Raw genomic sequence first — 23,574 nt, forward strand, 5'->3', positions numbered from 1 at the left:
CCTGTTTCTCAAGATTGGATTGAGCTTTAGTCCTGGCCCATCACGCCTCTTCTCTCACTGTCAGGGCTCCTGAGACTGATCAGAAAAGTGAATAGCAGCTTACTTTGTTTTTTTTATTTCCTCTGAAGTGTTTGTCTTTTTCTTCCTTGTCCATCTATAGTATCACAATAATCGCTTGTTTTTTTAATACTCCTGTGTTTTTTCTGTCTTGTCAGACATCATGGAATGTTTCTGTAAATTTCTCCCTACTCTTTAGCCTGCTTTAACACTGAACAAAGGTAGCAAACTGTGAAGAGGAGGATCTACTATTTCCTGTATTCTCTAGCAAAACATTGAAGGCACCTTAGTATCTAAAAAAACATAGGAGCCTGAAGGTGTCACACAAGAAGTGGAATATATTTAGCAATGCAAATATAGTCCATGATTTAAAAGATGTCAAACTTCTTGTGCAAGAAATAAACATATAACGTAAATGGTCTTATGTTTAATTTTTCAAAGATGACAACTATCACTGTTAAATCTGAACTGAAGAGTAATATTTTATCAACTATATTTAGCTTTAGATCCTTCCATAGGGATTTTTTTTCTTGTTATAAAAGGTGTGTGTGTGTGTATAAAGAAAAATTGGTCCCTAGGTGGCACACATAGTTACGCACTTGACTGCTAGCCAGAAGTTTGGCTGTTCAGACTACTCAGAGGTACCTTGGAAGACAGGCCTGGTGATATGCTTCCAAAAGGTCACAGCCTTGAAAACCCTATTGAGCTGTTCTACTCTGCGCACATGGGGTCACAATGAGTCAGAATCAACTCAGCAGCTAACAACAGCAACAGAAGAAAAAACTGTGTTTAATTTTCTGGACGTGGAACCAGGGATATCATTGCTGATGTCAGATGGATCCTGGCTGAAAGCAGAGAATACCAGAAGGATGTTTACCTGTGTTTTATTGATTATGCAAAGGCATTCGACTGTGTGGATCATAACAAAATATGGATAACGCTGCGAAGAATGGGAATTCCAGAACACTTAATTGTGCTTATGAGGAACCTTTACATAGATCAAGAGGCAGTTGTTCGGACAGAACAAGGGGACACTGATTGGTTTAAAGTCAGGAAAGGTGTGCGTCAGGATTGTATTCTTTCACCACACCTATTTAATCTATATGCTGAACAAATAATACGAGAAGCTGGACTATATGAAGAAGAGCAGGGCATCAGGATTGGAGGAAGACTCGTTAACAGCCTGCGTTATGCAGATGACACAACCTTGCTTGCTTAAAGTGAAGAGGACTTGAAGCACTTACTAATGAAGATCAAAGACCACAGCCTTCAGTGTGGATTACACCTCAACACAAAGAAAACAAAGGTCCTCACAACTGGACCAATGAGCAACATCATGATAAACGGAGAAAAGATTGAAGTTGTCAAGGGGATTTCATTTTACTTGGATCCACAATCAACAGCCATGGGAGCAGCAGTCAAGAATCAAAGGACGCACTGCATTGAGCAAATCTGCTGCAAAGGACCTCTTCAAGGTGTTGAAGAGCAAAGACGTCACCCTGAAGACTAAGGTGCGTCTGACCCAAGCCATGGTATTTTCAATCGCATCATATGCATGTGAAAGCTGGACAGTGAATAAGGAAGACCGAAGAAGAGTTGACGCCTTTGAATTGTGGTGTTGGTGAAGAATATTGAATATACTATGGACTGCCAAGAGAACAAACAAATCTGTCTTGGAGGAAGTACAACCAGAATGCTCCTTAGAAGCAGGGATGGTGAGACTGCGTCTTACATACTTCGGACATGTTGTCAGGAGGGATCAGTCCCTGGAGAAGGACATCATGCAGAGTACAGGGTCAGTGGAAAAGAGGAAGACCCTCAACGAGGTGGATTGACGCAGTGGCTGCAACAATGAGCTCAAGCATAGCAACAATTGTAAGGATGGCGCAGGACCGGGCAGTGTTTCATTCTGTTGTGCATAGGGTCGCTATGAGTCGGAACCAACTCGACGGCACCTAACAACAACAACAACATGTTTTTATATAATTGTGATTATATGCTATTCATAATTTTTATCCTTTGGTTTAATTTAACATTGTAACCCAACAATTTTACTATTAATTTTATACACTCTTTGCAAATATCATTTTTTAGTGTCTGCATGAAATCAAGGATGCTTAACATTTGATGGACATTTTTGTATATATTCAGTTTATAAAATATCAGCCATGCTAGTAGACAATCTGGAATATGAAAAACGGTATAAACAAGAAAAATAGCTGTAATCTTTGAAACCCTCATTTTTCATGACCTCATATTTTGTTGTATAAATGTACCATAATTTAACTATTTTCCTAGTCAGCATTAAATTTTGAGAATAAATATAACTTGTCTATTCTACTTTATTGTTCCTCATTTATATTTGTACAAAACATAGAAAATCTGAATGTTTTTGTATTTTGGCGAACATACCTTTGAACAAAAATATGAACAGTAATAATTCTAACTTATTTTCATTTAAAATGTGATATTCAAAGGACAAATTATTTTTTATAGCTTGTTTATGGAAATCCTAAAATACTGTACAGATTGTGATGAAATACAGTTTAAGGAGGATGGCTCTTGGGCACCTATGAGATCAAAAAAGGAAGTACAGGAAGTTTCTGCCTCTTACAATGGAGTTGATGGTGAGTGTTAGTTTTCCAAAAGGATAGTGCAATTTTCCTGATGTTGTAAAGCCTTGCTTTTCAATATTAAAATGTGTAAAAATTTTAAAAACAGTAAGCAATTCATGAATACCTCAGTAATACTTATTAAATTATTGGTTAAATATTCAGAAGTAGTAAGACTCCTTTTAAATTCACTTTTTTGCCAGCTTTTAAAAATGTTCTGATACAAGATTTCAAAGTAGCATAATCTAATAAGTTATTTGTAAAGTCATTCTTTTGAAATGGTATCCTTTTAAATTTTTAACAGAATTGATACTGAATAGTGAACATTCCTTTTTCATTTGCATTTTTTTCCCCTGGCTTTTAGTATGTTTTTTGCTGAAAGGGTGCTAAGGCTTTTAGGAATTTCACCGTGATATTTCTTAAATATGTCAGGTACTGTCCAGATAAACATATATAACACACAGTCTTCGCTTTCAAACGGCTTTTATGCTGAGGAGGACTTAAGACTCACATTTTGATTGTTTGCCCTAATTCAGAATGGTTTTCCAAAAAAAATCCTTTAACAGACAATAACCAAGTAGTAGTTTTAATAAAGCTTAGGGGAACAGAGCCAATTTTAATTCTTCTACTCCCTGGCCCTAGCAGTATTGTGAATCAAAGCTGTAACTGATGAATTAATCCATAGGGACTCTGAGAAAAGAAGCGAAGTCATAGATGTTCTCTCCCTTGTGTTTTAATCACGCCTATGCAGGATGCTTGAGCTCCACATTGGAGCATCAGGTGGCTTCTCACCACCAGTCCTCAAATAAAAACAAGAAAGTAGAGGTGATTGACCTGACCATAGATAGTTCATCTGATGAAGAGGAAGAAGAGCCATCTGCCAAGAGGACCTGTCCTTCCCTATCTCCCACGTCACCACTGAATAATAAAGGGTAAGTGCTGAGACCAAAAGGGGTTGGGGAGAGTCCTGAAAGTTAATTTAGCAATAGGGATTAAAAGACCTACCAAATAAACTGATTATTCACGATCGTAAAACTTAACTTAGCAATCAAAGTATAGGTGAATTTTTCCCAGATATTCTTGAGTGATTGGGATAATACATTAAAGGGGTCACTTGGGTACAGTATTCATCATACCAAAAGATGACTCTAGTACTCCAACTTTGGTGTGCATCAGAATTACCTGGCGCACTTATTAAAACATACATCACTCCTTCCTCCCCCTCTTCTGATTCAGGAGTAGTGACTGAGAAAATTTGTATTTCTAATAAGTTCCCAGGTAATCCTGGTGCTGCATGTAGGATTTAGAGCATTTACTCAAACTGGAAAAATGTATGCTGTAAAATTAACCATGTGTTGAGTTTCTCTCACGGAAAGCAGAAGAACATCAGATGAATGCTTTAAATCTGCCTCTGGATCTGTATGAGGCTGGAATGAAGGAGGTCAAAGATGACTTAGGTTACAATACACAATAGTTTCTAATTTGCAAGCTTATTTTCCATATTTTCTATTAGTCTCATGTCAGTCATGCTTGGTTATGCTTCAGTTCAATTCATGAAACACTGGTATGTACTTTGTGTAAAACTCTCTGTGCTAGTTACGGATGATGGTAAAATGAAAAAGTACAGTCCTAACCTTAAGGAGCTTATTAATACCTTGTAGGGGTAGCATAACAAGTGTATAATTCTAGCTGTACTCTAAAGCAGACTATTAGTCCCACGAGACACATCAGAGATGCTCAGCAAAAAGAGCTCATGTTCTGCTGTGGCACAGTTTAGCACAGTTGGGTTTGTTGTTGGTGTTAGGTGCCATCGAGTCAGCTCTGACTCATAGCAACCCTATGTACAACAGAACGAAACACTGCCCGGTCCTGTTCCATCCTCACAATCATTGTTATGCTTAAGCCCATTGTTGTAGCCACCATGTCAGTCTATCTCATTGAGGGTCTTCCTCTTTTTTGCTGACCCTCTGCTTTACCAAGCATGATGTCCTTCAGGGACTGAGCCCTCCTGACAACATGCCCAAAGTATGTGAGACGTAGTCTCGCCATCCTTGCTCTGAGAAGCATTCTGGTTCTACTTCTTCCAAGACAGATTTGTTCGTTCTTTTGGCAGTCCATGCTATATTCAATATTTTTCTCCTACACCACAATTCAAAGGCGTCACTTCTCCTTTGGTCTTCTTTATTCATCGTCCAGCTTTCACATGCATAGGAGGTGGTTGAAAACACCATGGCTTGGGTCAGGTGCACCTTAGTCTTTAAGGTGACATCTTTGCTTTTCAATACTTTAAAGAGGTCTTTTGCAGCAGATTTGCCCAGTGCAGTGCATCCTTTGGGGTGTTGATTGTGGATCCAAGTAAACTATGGAACCAAACATTTTCCCCATAGAATCCTTCAGTATTGCAACTCAAGGCTTGAATTTTTTCTTCAGTTCTTTCAGCTTGAGAAATGCCAAGCGTGTTCTTCCGTTTTGGTTTTCCATTTCCAGGTCTTTGCACATGTCATTATAATACTTTACTTTGTCTTCCTGAGCCTCCCTTTGAAATCTTCTGTTCAGCTGTTTTACTTCACCATTTCTTCCTTTCACTTTAGCTACTCGACGTTCAAGAGCAAGTTGACATCCATTTTGGTCTTTTCTTTCTTTCCTGTCTTTTTAATGACCTCTTGGCTTTCTTCATGTATGATGTCCTTGATGTCATTCCACAGCTCGTCTGGTCTTTGGCCATTAGTGTTCAGTGTGTCAAATCTGTTCTTGAGATGGTCTCTAAATTCAGGTGGGATATACTCAAGATCGTACTTTGGCTCTTGTCGACTTGCTCTAATTGTCTTCAGTTTCAGTTTGAACTTGCATATGAGCAGTTGATGGTCTGTTCTGCAGTCAGCCCCTAGCCTTCTTCTGACTGATGATACTGAACATTTTCATCGTCTGTTCCCACAGATGTAGTCGATTTGATTCCTGTGTATTCCATCTGGCCAGGTCCATATGTGTAGTTGCTGTTTGTGTTGGTATTTGCAGTGAAGAAGTTGTTGGTCTTGAAAAATTCTGTCACGCGATCTCTGGCATCGTATCTAGCACCAAGGCCATATTTTCCACCTTCCGATCCTTCTTCTTTGTTTCCAATTTTCACATTCCAATCTCTAGTAATTATCAATGTATCCTGATTGCATGTTCAGTCAATTTCAGACTGCAGAAGTTGGTAAAAATCTTCAGTTTTTTTCATCTTTGGCCTTAGTGGTTTGTGCATAAATTTGAATAATAGTCGTATTAACTGGTCTTCCTTGTAGTTGTATGGATGTTATCCTATCACTGACAGTGTTGTACTTCAGGATAGATCTTAAAATGTTCTTTTTGACGAATGCAACACCATACCTCTTCAAGTTGTCGTTCCTGGCGTAGTAGACCATATGATTGTCTAATTGAAAATGGCCAATACCAGTCCATTTCAGCTCACTAATGCCTAGGACATTAATGTTTATGTGTTCTATTTCATTTTTGACAACTTCCAATTTTCCTGGTTTCATACTTCGTGCAATCCACATTCCAATTATTAATGGATGTTTGCAGCTGTTTCTTCTCATTTTGAATCATGCCACATTAACAAATGAAGGTTCTGAAAGCTTGACTCCATCCATGTCATTAAGTTTGACTCTGCTTTGAGGAGGCAGCTCTTCCCCAGTCATCTTTTGAGTGCCTTCCAACCTGAGGGACTCATCTTCTGGCACTATATCAGTGTTCTGCTGCTAGTCATAAGGTTTTCAATGGCTAAATCTTTTCAGAAGTAGACCACCGGGTCCTTCGTCCTAATCTGTTTTAGTCTGGAAGCTCAGCTGAAACCTGTCCGCCATGGGTGAACCTGCTGATACTTGAATACCGGTGGCACGGCTTCCAGCATCACAGCAACACGCAAGCCCCCAAAGTATGACAAATTGACAGACACATGGGGACACAGTTGGGTATACGAAGGTAAATCTAGAAGTAGACATGCCCTTCTTCAGGTGTGTATCGGTAGGATCACATGGCCTGTTGTAACTGAATAAGAACTACTGAAAAAATTTTCTGACCAACAATAGTACCTCAAGATAGAATGTACTTAAGGCTAAGAAGGCAAGTCCATGGATGGCATTGTTATAGAGTTCCATGTTCAGGAGGGAAAGTTGACACCAGTCCAAGAGCAGACATTTCCCTTCTTGGAGCCAAATCATTTTCAGTTTTGATATTACATGAGATTAAAAGACCTTATAGTTGAATATATTTGTAGTTACTTGAAAGATAAAATTGTAGCGATAAAACAGCACAGTTACGATAAATGTAGCTTCTCACTTGTCAGGACCTTGACTGTTTCAGGAGTCTACATAATACAGTCAAGCATTACAAAGGTTGATATTTTTGTTCTAGAGTAGCTCATCTCACCATACAATGGAAAAACAGAAATGAAGATGTTAAAATCGGTATTATTCCAAAAAACACAAATGCTTACACGCTAACTCTCCTTTAAATCCTACCCTGTGAACATTGCCTCTGGTAAAAGCCTATTTTGATGGTTGCTACCCAGCAAGCCTGGCCTTGTTATTACTCTAGCTTATTTTATAAATTTGTGTAGGAGCAAAAAAAAAAAAAGCCAAATTACTTGAAGCTAACGTATTTAAAACAATTTTCTATAAAATTTTTACGTAATATCAAATCACAGAATGACCAAATGTGTATTGTCACCTGATTTTTAATGTCATAATTGCAGCATTAAAAGACGTTTCAAAAACCTCTTGAGTATAAATAATTTATGGGCTAGGTGAATCATTATATATGTTAGTTCTGCTCCTTATAATACTAATAGTCATTTATGTATAAAACCCACTGCCGTCGAGTCGATTCCGACTCATAGGGACCCTATAGGACAGAGTAGAACTGCCCTGTAGAGTTTCCAAGGAGCGCCTGGCGGATTTGAACTGCTGACCTCTTGGTTAGCAGCCATAGCACTTAACCACTACGCCACCAGGGTTTCCAATTTATGTATATATATAGTATATATAGTCATTTATGTATATTTATGTGGTCATTTATGTATATATATAAACTGCAATGTATTGTTTTTTCTGACCACATTTTTTTCTTAAAGGAAACGGTCGAGTGTTTCAAAATCTAATATTTCTTCTTTGAATATTTACTTTGCTCTTTCTCCAAATACAACTCTATGTTTATTATGTTTGGAAAATGACATTAGTTGCATTAACTACTTCCTGAGCTTCCCAGTGAATAATCAAACCCAGATAGAGTGCTTGCAAATGCCAGGCCTTTCTTTCTCTGCTTTGAGATAAAAATCAGGAAACCTGAAAAGTGTATGTCATTTTTAGAAGTAAGGTAATGTCATACTCAACACTAATGGCCATTTTACAGTAGCAACTAGCCAATAACTAGCAACATAAACCCAGCATACTGTTTTTGTTTATTTTACTGTGTCAAGGTGGAAATGTATTTTAGGATATTATAACAAAATTGAAAGAAAAGGCGCCGTCTAAGAGTCAGAAAGAAGCGAACACCAGTAAATGTAAAACATTTGCCGTCTTCAGTCACTGAGTGTGCTTCTAGTTAGTCTTTCATCCAGAAATTTCCTGTACTGTTTGGTATACTGAGATGTTTTCAAACACTAGCATCTCAACTGCTTTCTTTTTTCTTGTAATCCCTTAGGCATTGTCAGAGCCCAGCTAACGGAGACTGGTCCTTTTTATAGATGGAAGAGGTTTAATTAAAGTTTCCATTAGATGAAACATTTTTTATGGAGTGGATGAAAGTGTTTTATGCTTCATATCCCATTCATAAAAACGTGGTGGAGGGCTAGAACTAGACCTCTATTCTGGAAATCTAACCTTGATGTCTTTTGAAATATTCTGTACCATTGAGATTACATTCCCACATCCCGAGTACTTTCAATGAAGTTTTATAAACAAAAGACAGGCTCTTTTTTATTTCTTCGTTTCTATTTATTTTATAAAACATATAGGCCTATCGTGGGCCTATAAGTGAAATATTGCCTATAGCCTCTTGTGTAGTTGGGCTAGAATATGACCCTTATGTTTCCACCTGGGACTATTTTCAGTTCTTTCTTTTTGAAGATAATTTAATTTCTTCCTTTTTTTCCTTTCTTCTTCATCTTTGCTTTTTTCTTTATTTTTGGTTAAAAAAATCAAAAGATTTTGACCCTTGGTTACTTGAACACTTCACTCTCTTATTCTAGAAGTTTTTCTTTTTTTCGGTGATACTATTCTCCCTCTTAAAACTCTCTATTCATTTTGGAGTATTTCTTCTCCTTGCCTCGCTGCTTTCATTCATTTGGTGAGGTCTTTTATGCAAACAGTGTGCTGATGGCTGTGTTAAGCTTTAGATACACCCAGATAGACACGATCCAGCTTTTTTGTTCTTACAAAGCTTACAAGTTGGTGGGCCAGAGGTTAACTCCTAACTGCTCAGGTTGCTGCATTCCCCCAGTCTTATTTGTATGTATCGTCTTTGCTAAGATCTACGTATACTTTTTAGTAGGCACCATGCCAAACCAAAAAACCAAACCAGTTTCCATCAAGTCAGTTCTAACTTATGGAGACCCCATGTATCATAGACTAGAGCTGTGCTTCATAGGGTTTTCACGGCTGTAACCTTTTGGAAGCATATCACCAGGCCTTTCTTCCAAGGCACTTAGCCATTTGCACCACTCAGGGACTTCTGTCAATACTTCAGTGCTTGATTTAAAAGGGTTTCAGAATTTCCACTGCTGTAGATACCCTTCAGTCATCCCATTGAATTAGCTCAACCACATCTCTCCCCTACATTCTGAAAGTATAGGTGATGATGTTCCCAGAACAGCTAGTGGCTTGTGGATGTTGAATGTCATTACATCTGTTTTTCCCTATAACCTCTGCAAACTGCTACAACGTACACAAATTATTTCCTAATAATCGTGGATAGTTTAAATTATGCATTGCTCTGCTTGTCTATTATTGTCGTTGCTTGTTTGTTTTTCCAGCACAGAAGGTAGGACTTGTGAAATAAATGCAACTTTTTTGTTTGTTAAACTTAGAATTTCAACTTACTCATGGAAACGGTGCAAACCTTTCCTTCCTATAGCATTTTAAGTCTTCAACATCAAGCGTCTCCAGTGTCCCGTACTCCAAGCCTCCCTGCTGTAGACACGAGCTACATTAACACGTCCCTTATCCAAGACTACAGGCATCCTTTCCACATGACACCCATGCCTTATGACTTACAAGGTGAGTCACCAACTCTTTAGTATTGTTAAATAGTATCATGAATGCCTTTGATCTATATAGATGGTTCTCTTCTGGGTGAGTCTAAAGAAGAATCAAAAAATTTAGGGGATAATAAGGGCTTGGACCCAAGGAACTAGGGGAAATTTATACTGTGGTCATAGATACAGACCACGGTCCTTGATTGTACCTTCATGTGTAGCCAGTGTTTCACTACCAGTGGTAAAACTAGTACAGTGATCTTTAGGTTTTATGAGTTTCAGAGTACCCTACAAGTTGTTTTTGGATGGCTTCCAATATGTTGCTTTGAATTTTGATGTTTATGAACATTCATTTCATTTCCCTGATGCCAGTTATAATGCAGCAGGCAGTATAGGTACTCAGTTGTATTATTATCTTTGAGAATTGACACATTGGAATTCAGACATTTGAAAGTTTCAATTTTTGTTTGAGTGAGGCTGATCCTTTTGAAGAGTAGTTTAAAACATCAGTGTGCTCATTTGTACAATGTATTCCGAGTTAACAGTAATCATTTGCATTATCAAAAAGAATTATTACTTGTGCTTATGTATCTTCTAATTTAATAATTTGTATATTAGCCATATAATCTAAGAAAAATTTTTTTACAAAAATCTGTATATGCACATTATAGAAAATTCAAAAAGAAAGGGGAAAAAAAAACAAAAACATAAAGTGAAAGCTTCCATTCACCCCTCCCCATTCCCACACCTCACAATATTCAACTACACTTTACAGTTTGTTAGATATCTTTCCAGACCTTTTTTTACATGTATGAAATACGCACACAAAGGTTTTTGTTTTTTTGAAAAAGTGTTTTTTTCCCTGCAACTAGCTTTATTCGTTTAATATATCAAGAACATTACTTATGAATTTGTGATTAATGGTTTTGTGGTTAAAAACAAGGCACATAATTTGGATATTGTTTGTTTGGAATGTTTAGCCATCAGCTGGCTTATTCAAAAGATGTGTTATTACATAAAATAAGTAAAAGTGAGTATGACTCCCCTCTGAAAAGTTATGGTTCTGTATTTTAAGAAGATCTTGAGTTGGAGGTGGGGATGAATGAACCAGTTAACTAGAATGCTCTTTCTTAAGGCTTCGCAAGCTGCTAACTAAATCAGAATGGGAACTTTGTGTGGCAAGTGTGTACGTATTTTATTTGCCTCATGAATTTCCATTGTTATTTCTTATTCGGTATTTTACTTTAAAGGGTGTTCATGAATTCAGTGACTTTCGTGCTTGTTTTAATGTTAGATCCTGTCACTCTCCCCTTCTCTCTCTTCTTCACCTATAGACACGTACCAATTTTTAATCTGCTTTCACCACTGAGAAAAACAGGTCTATGGCCAGCAAGCCTGCATACTGACTTCCTTCCTAGCCTCTTCACTTCCTGCTGGGTGAACCCTGGCCCAACCCCAGCAACACCAGACCCATATCTCTCTGGCTAGAAAACCTATAGATCTTCCTTAACTGGCCCCATTGGCAGGACCTGCCCTCATAGACAGTGGCTAGTCAGCAAAGAGTAGTCAAGTTTCCTCCTTTTAGGCTTGTGGGATCGTACAGAGAATTCCAGGGCCACTGGCAGATGGACATGGAGCATAGAAGTTGAGTGAATTCTTAGTGATTGTTATGAAAATCCTATTTGAGCACTGTCCAATAGAACTTTCTGTGATGAGAGAAATGTTTTAATCTATACTGACCAATACTAGCCATGTATGTCAATAGTGTGACTGGAGAACTGAATTTTTAATTAATCTTAATAGATTTAAATAGCCCCCTGTGGTTAGTGGCTACTCTGTCGGATAGTGCAGCCCTTTATCTCACTTAGCCCACTGTCAGATCTCACTGTTGAGGACCAGTGCTGTGTGTTTTGCTGTCCTCATATCGTGATCTCTTCTAATGTTGACAGTGAATGGATCCTCACACAACATACCTTTTAGAATCTGTGTGGTGTTCCATATTCGTATCTACATCTGCTAGTTGTACTTTCCCCCAAAGATTAGGTATCATAATGAGGCCTTCTATTCATGTTGGCTTACTTGTACTTCGTGGCATTACACATTACATTACACATCACATTACAACTCAGTACACATGGGCAGATTGGACAGGAAGGTTGATTGAAAGAGCATTGCTTGCAGCAAATCCCTGGCAGCCAGGGATCAGGGCTGGGCCTTCTGTAATAACCAGCATCCCAGCTCTCAGGCACCCCTCAGATCTCTTCCACCCTCGTGCCACTGAGAGTCTCTGAGTTAGAGTCTGCTGACAAGTGCAGTGAGGTGGCAAGCAAGGCAAGTTGAGAAAGAGCAGTGGAGTACAGAAAATCTGTGCTACAATTTGCTTAACCTCTTCCAACTTCAATCTTTCTCTGCATAGTGAGGCCAAAAATAATGACACACCTATGAGGTGTTTGTGAGGGGTAAATTAGAGCAGACTGAACAGTTACTTAAGAACAGTCATTGAAAGCACTTCGTGGAAAGTGCCCTGCCAGCTGAGGGGATCGGTGTTGGCTCTCGAAGGGCAGCGATGACCCAAGTCCTACAAATGGACAGGGATGGGGAATCATTGCTAAAGCTTGGGTGTCCGCCTTAGTAATCTAGAGATGGAAGAACATAAACCTGCTTCAGCTCACCTCTTCATGTTGAAATAAAATCCTAAATAACATAACATTTAAGATCTGTATTTGTTTTTGAACTGTTGGGGCATTTGGGAGGTTTTTTTCTTTTTATGTTTTTCAAAACTAAAATAATTTTTTTGTCCTACAGGATTAGATTTCTTTCCTTTCTTATCAGGAGACAATCAGGTATGCTCTATGAAAAAAAAATTACTGTTATTTTAATTGTACATTAAAATATTTAGAAGTGTAATATGTAGCCGAGAGAAAGAAAATAAGTTTCCTTGGAATATTCAGTGTGTTCATACCCTTTATGGTTACGTTTTGAAGGATTGAACTAAGAATCCCTTTGTTTTAGCTGCGCCTGAGTAAATGATAAGAACAGTGTCTAGTTGTCGCTTTCCGTTACCGCTTTGTAAAGAAACGGGGCAGTCGGTCATATTCACGATAGATTTCTTGGCCAGATATCTCCTTAAGAGAAGCCATTTCGTGCTTCTTCTGAGCATATGCCTCTTTGGATATAGAATTTTGAGACTTGTTTGCAATACAAATTAAAACAAAAACAATAAAATCTTATTTTGGATTTTTTTTTCTAGCTTCAGGTATAATAAGTCTCTCAAGAGCAAAGGTCATAACATAAGGCCATTTGATTTTGCACAATGTCTTATTAAGACAGATTAGTGTATGTTTATATACTCAGGAATGAGCAGAATTAACGTTTGTTTTTGTGTTCTGTTCCCTTCCCTAGCATTACAACACCTCCCTCCTTGCCGCCGCAGCAGCAGCAGTTTCAGATGACCAAGACCTCTTACACTCGTCTCGGTTTTTTCCGTACGCCTCCTCGCAGATGTTTCTCGATCAGTTAAGTGCAGGAGGCAGTACTTCTCTGCCAACCACCAATGGAAGCAGTAGTGGCAGCAACAGCAGCCTCGTGTCTTCCAACAGCCTGAGGGAGAGCCACGGCCACACCGTCACAAATCGGGGCAGCACAGACACAGCGTCCATCTTCGGCATCATACCAGACATCATTTCATTGGACTGATGCCCCTGCCCTGCGGCTCCCATCCCCACCCCAGAGTAAATGGACTTGGCAGAAAGAAGAGAACTTTGTGCTCTGTTTTACCTTATTCTGTTTAGAAAAGTACACAAGCGTGTTTCTTTTTTTCCTTTTTTTAGGGAAAAAAATTAAAAGAATTGTACAGAGAACAAAACTATATTTTCAGTTTTACTTTTGTATATAAATCTAAGACTGCCTGTCTGATAAAACACTTGTTTTAAAAAAAAGAAAAAAAAAAGAAAGAAAAGAAAAAAACAAGCACCCACAAACCACCTTCAATTCATTTTTTCTGGATTCTGAAGATTTTCATCATTTGTCCTATGGTTTCGGTTTTATTTTACTTCAGACAAATGGCATTATTTTATTTGCAAGAACATAAAAGGAACTGCATGTATGAAGTTTTAAATTGTGGGCTTTTCTTTGTTGTGGGGAGGGGCTGGGGGAAATAGGTTTAATTTCCATTTGCTGAAAATGACAGAGTTGAATTCTGTGTGTGTGTGCATATTTTATCCAGCTTTAAGTTATAAATCTCATCTGTCCCACTGCATTCCCTACGTATTTTCAGGACATAGCTCGTGGGTGTGCGTGTTCAGTGTGTGGGTCTGTGTATATTTGCTTGTCATTACTGTTCCCTCTCCTCCCCAGTTTGCATTCAGTTGATATGTCAGTTGCCTGCTTCTTTCAAAGTGCTTGGAAGGCCTTGAACTCACATGTAAACATCTTTACCACCTATGCATGTTCTCCATCACGTATTCTCTCTTATTTGCTATACTCCCAGAGAAAGTCTTTTAGAGATAATGGAACAAAGCTGTCAGGGTAAGAGGTAAGAGTAGGCCTAGCAGACCTGTGAATAATACCCTTCAGTTCTTTATTCTAAATCTGGATTGCCAGCGAGTAGTGTGTATTTAAGCAAAGTCTGTGAGCACCTGCTTTTTTGGCCACAGGGTAACAAGTTTTCATGTAAGATCTTCATACCAAAGTAGGAAGTACAAGTAGTTTAGAAAGCCTTGTTGCACGTCTTTTGCAGCTGACAGAGGTCATGTTACATCACATCAGAAAAGAAAGATGGACAGTCAGTTATCCTGAAAGTCAATTCTGCTTTGAAAGGACAGTGTACCACACATGTCGATCTTAGAAATCTGCTTTTTGATAAACAGTCGAAATTCAAAATGGGTTGGATCCTTAGTCATTTTTACTCTCTGGTTCTGAGTGTACTCATTTTCTGAACCTGTCTACCTTGTTTGTTTTATCTTTTCTTCATCTTTTAAAGACAAGCATGCCACGGGAAAGTCACTGTTGGGAATTCCTGGATCAGCCTGATCTCTTCTTATTAATAATGGAACATGTAAATATATTGAAAGCTGTTTGTCAGGAGATGAGTGAGGGCTGGAGAGTAGGAAAAATGGTTCTGTTTGTGTCCTAGAATCCTCATGAGAGAAGGCAGTAGTACTTTCTCAAGTGTGGGAAATATTTTTCTAGCTGATTGAGGATGCAGGTTTAACAGAAAAGATAAAGAAGGGACATAATGATTGCCAGTTTTCCAGACGGTTTTTATATCACAGCTGTTAATGCCAATGAGTCGTTGTCAGAGCTGATGAAGGACCACTCTTTGTGTATAAACTTGTCTTTTTAAACGTTGCATTGGTAACAAAATGACCCACTTTAATCCAGGTAGAATCCAAGATGGCTGTATCTTCAGTTGTATGCTAAACTGAATGGTTCACATGACTGTGTGGCATTAAAAATAATGTCTGTTTTTACAGCATCTCTCTGCCACTAAATTGTTGACTTGAATTTCGGGCAAAAAAAGTTGGTGTTGATATGTATATGTGTGTGTGTATATATGTATTTATAGACATATGTGTGAGTGACAAGTGAGTTATATGGTCTTCCCCTATGCATGCATATTCCACACATAAATGGCTGAGTTCTAGTCACTAAATAATTGCAATAAAAAAAAAAAACAACAAAAATGGATTCATTGTCAGTTAAAACAGGAAATAGTTTTGTTTTTTTAATGCATCTGGTATTATGGTGAATAAATACTTTAAGAATTCTCATTGCATATTAATTTAGGTTATTATCTAATAGTATCATAATTTGTGTTTAAATTTGGGTTGAGGTAGAAATTAAATTGTGGGGAGTTGCTTCTGATTTCACGTTAGATTAGGACACATATTTCTATTAATTCAACTACCCAAGGTAAGAGGAATAGTTTATTTTTTTTTTTTTTCCTTTTTCTGTTGTTGTTAGTGGGTCTCAAAACTCTGATCAGTAACTGTATGTGATACTGAATTACAAACTCTTTAAATGATCCAGTTGAAAACCCTTCCGTCTACTTTCTTTAGCCCAGTTTTGGTGAGGGTTAATTCGTTTCCTGCGTTTTACCAACCTAAGGGAAGAACAGATAATGTCTGTCCGGTGTCTATGGTCATGTCTCCATGGGAGAAGTAAACCAAACGTCTTTTTATTTTAGCTCATTCCATTCTGTGAGGCGTTAACGTTTCTTTCAGTTGTCTACTGTCCAGAATGTTGTATTATTAGTATTTATCACTCTGTTGGTCTCATGGTTGATACCAGTCAGTGACTTTCCTATAATTAGTAGTAGAGTCGTGCACTGCATCTTTACTTTCTGATAAAAAAGCTCATGGTCGTTTCACCTCTGTTTCCCTCAGCCCATCCTCAGTCCCCACCCCTGCCAGTACTGACATGCTGTCTGTGGACAAGTAGCAGTTCTCAGAACCTTAGGCACATTGGCACAATTCCCCTTGCCTTGGTCTTTCATAGTAAGTGTGCGTATGTTTGTATATGTGTTTCTGTACAGTACTGTGTGTGTGTGGTGTGTGCGCACACATCTTTGATGAAACAGCTGTTTGAGTAGCAGGGTTGAAGTGGCTTTTAATTACTTTGTGGGCATTATTGGACACCTTTTACAGCCATCTGAACTTTAACCATGCCGTATTTGCTTGGCTCATTTATTTTGAGCATTAAAATTTTTCTATTATTAACTTAGGCATTATCACAATTCTGTATCATCACCGACTTAGGAAGAATTCACCTAAGCTTTTGACAAATGTGATTTCTTGGCAGATTTTCCTTTGAGTCAGATGTCTGAATCTGAAATTGTATCCCAATTTTAAATTAATAACTGTAGGAAGCATATTGTTTTTTTTTTATCAGTTTTAAATACATAAAATATTTCAAGATCTTTGAGACTTTAAAGCCTATTTGAAATTATTTTAGTAAGAATTTTACCAATATATGTTGAATTCTGTTTTTTAATAAAACACAAAGCTTAGATTTCAGAAAGAGGGAGGAAGAATAGCTGGTGGTCCCAGAGTGTGCTGCTGTTATGTATATAAACAGATATAAAAGTTACCATAAATTCCATGAACTTAAAATCTGTGATTCATTGCCTTAAAACTTTCTCTCTTAGAATTTCCATACCGCATGCCAAACCAGTAAAATGGCTTTTAAAAATGTATAGTAGACCAATGTCAGTTTGTATAAAAGTACCAAGTGAAAATATTTATTACATGCATTGGAAAAAAAAAAATTGTTTACCTATTGAATGTTACCTGTTTATGTAGAGCTCTTTAGATGTAATAAAAGAAAAGCCTTCAGTTATAATTTGTCTTCTGTAAAATATACTGCTGGGTGTACAAGGCAACAATCCCTGTGAGAAAAGTGATCATGCTCTGAGCTTCCAAAGCACCTTTCATCCAGAGATTTCAAAGTATGACAGGTAACTGATTCTTCTGCAGTACTCTTTGAGGTAAGTGATAAATATATCGCAACCATTTCCCCTTCTTACGGAAATATGGCTAGTTTTCTAGCAAACCACAGCATCTGTTTGGTTTTAAACGCTGAATATCTGCAATTTGAGTGCCAAGAGCACTGTGGCCTTGTTAACAACACAAAGGGACAGGTAAGCCAACTGGGATTTCAGGAATAAGCATCAAACAAGGACAGAGGGGTAGTCAGGCAGCCTTTCCCGGGGTAGAGGCTTAAATCAGAATACTTCCCAGAATCTTAGACACCGAGCTGCTGAACGCCCTCCACTGGGAACAGACATTCCTCAGTGAAGAGGAGCCCTGGGCTCTAAGGACCACTCCGCAGCAGCTGCGTGTTTCTGGTAAGCTATACTTTTTTTTTATACTTCAGATTCCTCTTAGGCAAGTGAAATTAATAAAGCCTGCCTTAACACCATACTACAGAAGCCCTGGTGGCACAGTGGTTAAACGCTCAGCTGCTAAGTGGAAGGTTGGTTCAAACTCGCCAGCCACTCTGTGGCAGAAAGATGTGGCAGTCTGTTTCCGTAAAGATTTACAGCCTTGGAAACCCTACGGAGCAGTTCTACTCTGTCCTGTAGGGTGGCTATGAGTCAACCAACTTACAGCAGCAAGTTTCTAAAACCATACTGCCCAGTGATAAATTAGCACTCAGTGATAAATAAACCAACCCAAACCCACAGCTGTCGGAGTCAATTCTGACTCACAGTGATGCTACAGGACAGAGTAGAACTGCCCCATAGGGTTTCTAAGGAGCGCCTGGTGGATTTGAACTGCCAATCTCTTGGTTAGCAGCCGTAGCACTTAACCATTATGCCACCAGGGCTTCCCAGCAATAGAGGTTTAAAAAAGCTTTTCAGGAAAGGACCCTTGTTTATTACTGTAGTCAGAGCTTGCTTTGCTTCCGCATCTAAACCATTCTAATCCTTGGTCTTCCAGATATGCTGTGCAGCATTTGCTTTCTAATGTCCGTGACAAGTTAAAGATATAGGTCGCGGACCCTTGTGCCTTGCCTGAAGGTCAAATAGCAGTTCTCCGTGAGGTGCCAGCATACAAATTAAATAGATACGGTAAAAAGATACAACCCTGATACACACTTTACCTGACTTGAGACCATGCAATATCCCCTTGTTCTATTCAAAAGACTGCCTTTTGATCTATGTACAGGTTCCTCATGAGCACAATAAAGTGTTCTGGAATTCCCATTCTTTGCGATGTTATCCATAATTTGTTACGATCCACACAGTTCATTGCATAGTCAATAAAACAGGTAAACATCTTTCTGGTATTAACTGCTTTCAGCCAAGGTTCATCTAATATCAGCACTCACATCACTCATTCCACTTCCTCTTCTGAATCTGGCTTGAATTTCTGGCAGTTCCTGTCGAAGTACTGCTGCAGCCATTTTTGAATTACTTTCAGCAAAATTTTACTTGTGTGTGATATTAATGATACTGTTTGATGATTTCTGTTGGATCACCTTTCTTTGGAATGGCCATAATTTTTTTTTAATTGAACTTTAGATGAAGGTTTACAGAACAAACTAGTTTCTCATCAAACAGTACACACGTTGTATGACATTGGTTAACAACCCCACGACATAGCACTCTCCCTTCTCAACCCTGGGTTCCCAATTACCAGCTTTCCTGTTCCCTCCTACTTTCCAGTCCCCACCCCAGGGCTGGTATGCCCCTTTAGTCTTGTTCCATGGGCCTGTTCAATCTTTGGCTAAAAGGTGAACCTCAGGAGGGGCCTCAATACTGAGCTGAAAGGTTGTTCAGGATCCATACTCTCAGGGTTTCTGCAGTCTCTGTCAGGCCAGCAAGTCTGGTGTTTTTGAGTTAGAATTTTGTTCTACATTTTTCTCCAGCTGTGTCCAGGAACCTCTGTTGTGATCGCTGTCAGAGCAGTTAGTGGTGGTAGCTGAGCACCATCTAGTTGTCCTGGACTCAGTCTGGTGGAGGCCATGGTAGATGTGGTCCATTAGTCCTTTGGACTAATCTTTCCCTTGTGTCTTTAGTTTTCTTCATTCTTCCTTGCTCCCGAAGGGGTGAGACCAGTGGGGTGTCCTAGACGGCCGCTCACCGTCTTTTAAGACCCCAGATGCTACTCACCAAAGTAGAATGTAGGACATTTTCTTTATAAACTCTGTTATGCCACTTGAGCTAGATGTTCCCTGAGACCATGGGCCCACAGCCCTCAGCCCAGCAATTCAGTCCCTCAGGGGGTTTGGGTGTGTCTATGGAGCTACCATGGCCCTGCCTTGTACAGGCTGTGCTGGTTTCCCCAGTATTGTGTACTGTCTTACCATTCAACAAAGTTACCACTTATCTATTGTCTACTAGGTGTTTTCCCATCCCCACCCCTCCCCACCCTTGTAACCATCAAAGATTGTTTCTTTTTGTATGTAAACCTTTACATGAGTTTTTACAGTAGTGGTCTCATACAGTATTTGTCCTTTTGTGGTTGACTTATTCCACTCAGCATAACGTCCTCCAGATGCATCCATGTTATGTGATGCTTCACAGATTCATCGTTGTTCTTTAGTGTTGGGTAATACTCCATTGTATGTATGTACCACAGTTTGATTATACATTTGTCTGTTGATGAGCATCTAGGTTGTTTCCATCTTTTTGCTATTGTGAACAATGCTGCAATGAGCATGGGTGTATATATATTTATTCATGTGATGACTCATTTCTCTAGGATATATTCCTAGGAGTGGGATTGCTGGATCATATGGTATTTCTATTTCTAGCTTTCTAAGGAAGAGCCATATCCTTTTCCAAAATGGTTGTATCATTTTGCATTCCCACCAGCAGTGCAGAAGAGTTCCGATCTCCCCGCAGCCTCTCCAACATTTGTTACTTTCTGTTTTATTGATTCGTGCCAGTAATGCCGGGGGTGAGATGGTATCTCATTGTGGTTTTGATTTGCATTTCTCTGATAGTTAAGAGATCGTGAGCATTTCCTCATGTGTCTGTTGGCCACTTGAATGTCTTCTTTGGTGAAGAGTCTGTTCATATCCTTTGCCCATTTTTTAAGTGGATTATTTGTCTTTTTGTTGTAAAGGTGTTGGATTTTCTTGTAGATTTTAGAGATTAGACCTTTGATTTGTAATAGCCAAAAACTTTTTCCCAGCCTGTAAGTTCCCTTTTTACTCTTTTGGGTGAAGTCTTTTGATGAGCGTGTTTAATTTTTAGAAGATCCCAGTTATCTAGCTTATCCTCTAGAGCTTGTGTGTTATTGCTTGTGATTTGTATCCTGTTAATGTCGTGTATTAGGGCCTCTAGCATTGATCCTATTTTTTCTTCTATGAACTTAATATTTTTCGGCTTTATATTTAGGTCTTTGATCCAATTTGAGTTAGTCTTTGTATATGGTGTGAGGTGTGGGTCCTGTTTCATTTTTTTGCAGATGGACATCCAGTTTTGCTAGCACCATTTGTTAAAAAGACTGTCTTTTCACCATTTGATGGACTTTGGGCCCTTGTCGAAGATCAGGTGACTGTAGGTGGATGGATTTACATCTGGGTTCTCAATTCTGTTCCATTGGTCAATGTATCTGTCATTGTACCAGTACCAGGCTGTTCTGACTACCACAGCCATAGCTGTATAGTAGGTTCTGAGGTCAGGTAATACGAGTCCTCCTACTTTATTCTTTTTCAGTAGCGCTTTACTTATCTGGGACCTCTTCCCTTTCCATTTAAAGTTAATGATAAGTTTTTCCACCTCTTTAAAGAATGTTGTTGGTATTTGGATCAGTATTACATTGTATTTGTAAATCGCTTTGGATAGAATTGTCATTTTCACAATGTTGAGTCTGTCCATAAGCATGGTATGTTTTTCCATTTATGTAGATCTTTTTTGGTTTTTTGCAGTAGTGTTTTGTAGTTTTCTTTATATAGGTCTTTTACATCCCTGGTTAGATATATTCCCAAGTATTTTGTTTTTTTTAGGGGCTATTATAAATGGCATTGTTTTCCTGATTTCCTTTTCATTGTTCTCTTTATTGGTGTGTAGGAATCCAACTGATTTTTGTATGTTGATCTTGTATCCTGCCACTCTGCTGAATCTATTAGTTCCAGTGGTTTTCTAGTGGAGTCTTTTGGATTTTCTTGTATAATATCATTGACACAGAGGGAGCATTTAACTTTTTCATTACCAATTTGGATGCCCTTTATTTCTGTTTCTGGCCTTATTGCTCTAGCTAAGACTTCCAACACAGTGTTAAATAGGAGTGGTGATAAAGGGCATCCTTGTCTTGTTCCTGTTCTCAAGGGGAATGTTTTCAGCCTCTCTCCATTGAGAACAATGTTGGCTGTTGGTTTTGCATAGATGTTGAGTAATTTCTCTTCTATACCTATTTTATTGAGAGTTTTTATCAGGAACAGGTGTTGGGCTTTGTTGAATGCCTTTTCTGCATCGATTGAGATGGTCATGTCATTGTTTCCTTTTATTTATGTGGTAGATTATGTTGATTGATTTTCTAATGTTGAACCATCCTTGCATACATGGTATGAATCCTACATGATCATGGTGTATTATTTTTTTGATATGATGCTGAATTCTATTGGCTAGAATTTTTTTGAGAATTTTTGCATCTATATTCATGAGAGATATTGGTCTGTAATTTTCTTTTTTTGTGGTGTCTTTGCCTGGTTTTGGTATCAGGGTTATGCTGGCTTCATAGAATGAATTTGGAAGTATCGTGTCCTTTTCTATGTTCTGAAATAGTTTGAGTAGTACTGGTCTAAACTCTTCTCTGAATGTTTGGTAGAATTCTCCAGTGAAGCCATCTGGGCCAGGGCTTTTTTTGGTTGGGAGTTTATTACCTTTTCTATCTCTTCTCTTGTTATGAGTCTGTTCAGATTTTCAATGTGTGTTACTTTGGGTAGGTAGTGTGTCTCTAGAAATTTGTCCATTTTCTCTAGGTTTTCAAATTTGTTGGAGTATAGTTTTTCATAATACTCTGTTATGATCCTTTTTATTTCAGTTGGGTCTGTTGTAATGGCCCTGATTTCATTTGTTATTTGGATTATTTGCGTTCTCTCTGGTTTTTCTTTTGTCAATTTGGAATGGCCATAAATTTGGATCTCTTCCATTCGGTTGGCCAGGTAGCTGTCTCCCGAATTTCCAGGCATAGATAAGTGAGCACTTCCAGTATTGTATCCATTTGGTGAAACATCTTGGTATTGTCAATTCCTGGAACTTTGTTTTTTGCCAATGCCTTCAGTGCAGTTTGGACCTCTCCCTTCAATTCCGTCTGTTCTTCTTGATCATATGCTACCTCCTGAGAGGGGGAACATCAACCAATTCTTTTTGGTACAGTGACTCTGTATTCATCTTTTGATGCTTCCTTTACTGTTCAATATTTGCCCATAGAATCTTTCAATATTGCAACTCGAAGCTTGAATTTTTTCTTCAGTTCTTTTAGCTTGAGAAATGCCAAATGTGTTCTTCCCTTTTGGTTTTCTAACTCCAGGTCTTTGCACATTTCATTATAATACTTTACTTTGCATACTTGAACTTGCATATCAGCAATAAGTTAACATCATGATAAATGGAGAAAATATCGAAGCTGTCCACGATTTCATGTTACTTGCATCCACAATCAACACCCATGGAAGCTGCAGTCAAGAAATCAAATGACATGTTGCATTGGGCAAATGTGCTACAAAAGACCCCTTGAAAGTGTTAAAAATCAAAGATGTCACTTTAAGGACTAAGGTGTGCCTGACCCAAGCCATGGTGTTTTCAATGGCTCCATATGCATGTGAAAGTTGAACAATTAATAAGAAGACCTCAACGACACCTTTGCGTTACTGTGTTGGTGAAGAATACTGAATATACCATAGATTGCCAGAAGAAGGAACAAATCTGTCCTGGAAGAAGTACAGCCAGAATGCTCCTTAGAAGGGAGGATTGCCAAACTTTGTCTCATGTACTTTGGATATGTTATTGGGAAGGACCAGTCCCTGAGAAAGACATCGTGCTTGGTGAAGGTCAGTGAATAAAAGACCCTCAGTGAGATGGATTGATACAATGGCTGCAACAGTTGGCTCAAACAGCCCATTGTTGTAGCAGTCATTGTGAGAAAGGCACAGGACGGGGTAGTGTTTGTATGTTGTTGTACACAGGGTCGCAATAAGAACTGAACTGATGGCTCC

General features: G+C 38.6%; 1 protein-coding gene across 2 annotated transcripts in view; it reads left to right on the top strand.

Moving 5' to 3' along the window:
* The window catches only part of PIAS1 (protein inhibitor of activated STAT 1), a 138,026-nt gene extending 120,782 nt beyond the window's left edge, over positions 1–17,244 (top strand). For both annotated transcript variants that reach the window (XM_049905813.1, XM_049905814.1), the window contains exons 10-14: positions 2,554–2,684; positions 3,421–3,601; positions 9,783–9,925; positions 12,709–12,746; positions 13,306–17,244. In XM_049905813.1, coding sequence (XP_049761770.1) covers positions 2,554–2,684; positions 3,421–3,601; positions 9,783–9,925; positions 12,709–12,746; positions 13,306–13,599 — 787 coding nt within the window. In that variant the 3' untranslated portion in view covers positions 13,600–17,244. The remainder of the gene's footprint in view (positions 1–2,553; positions 2,685–3,420; positions 3,602–9,782; positions 9,926–12,708; positions 12,747–13,305) is intronic.
* Positions 17,245–23,574: the final 6,330 nt, after the last annotated feature.

The sequence above is a fragment of the Elephas maximus genome, chromosome 13 (genome assembly GCF_024166365.1).
Source record: "Elephas maximus indicus isolate mEleMax1 chromosome 13, mEleMax1 primary haplotype, whole genome shotgun sequence".
Lineage (NCBI taxonomy): Eukaryota > Metazoa > Chordata > Mammalia > Proboscidea > Elephantidae > Elephas > Elephas maximus.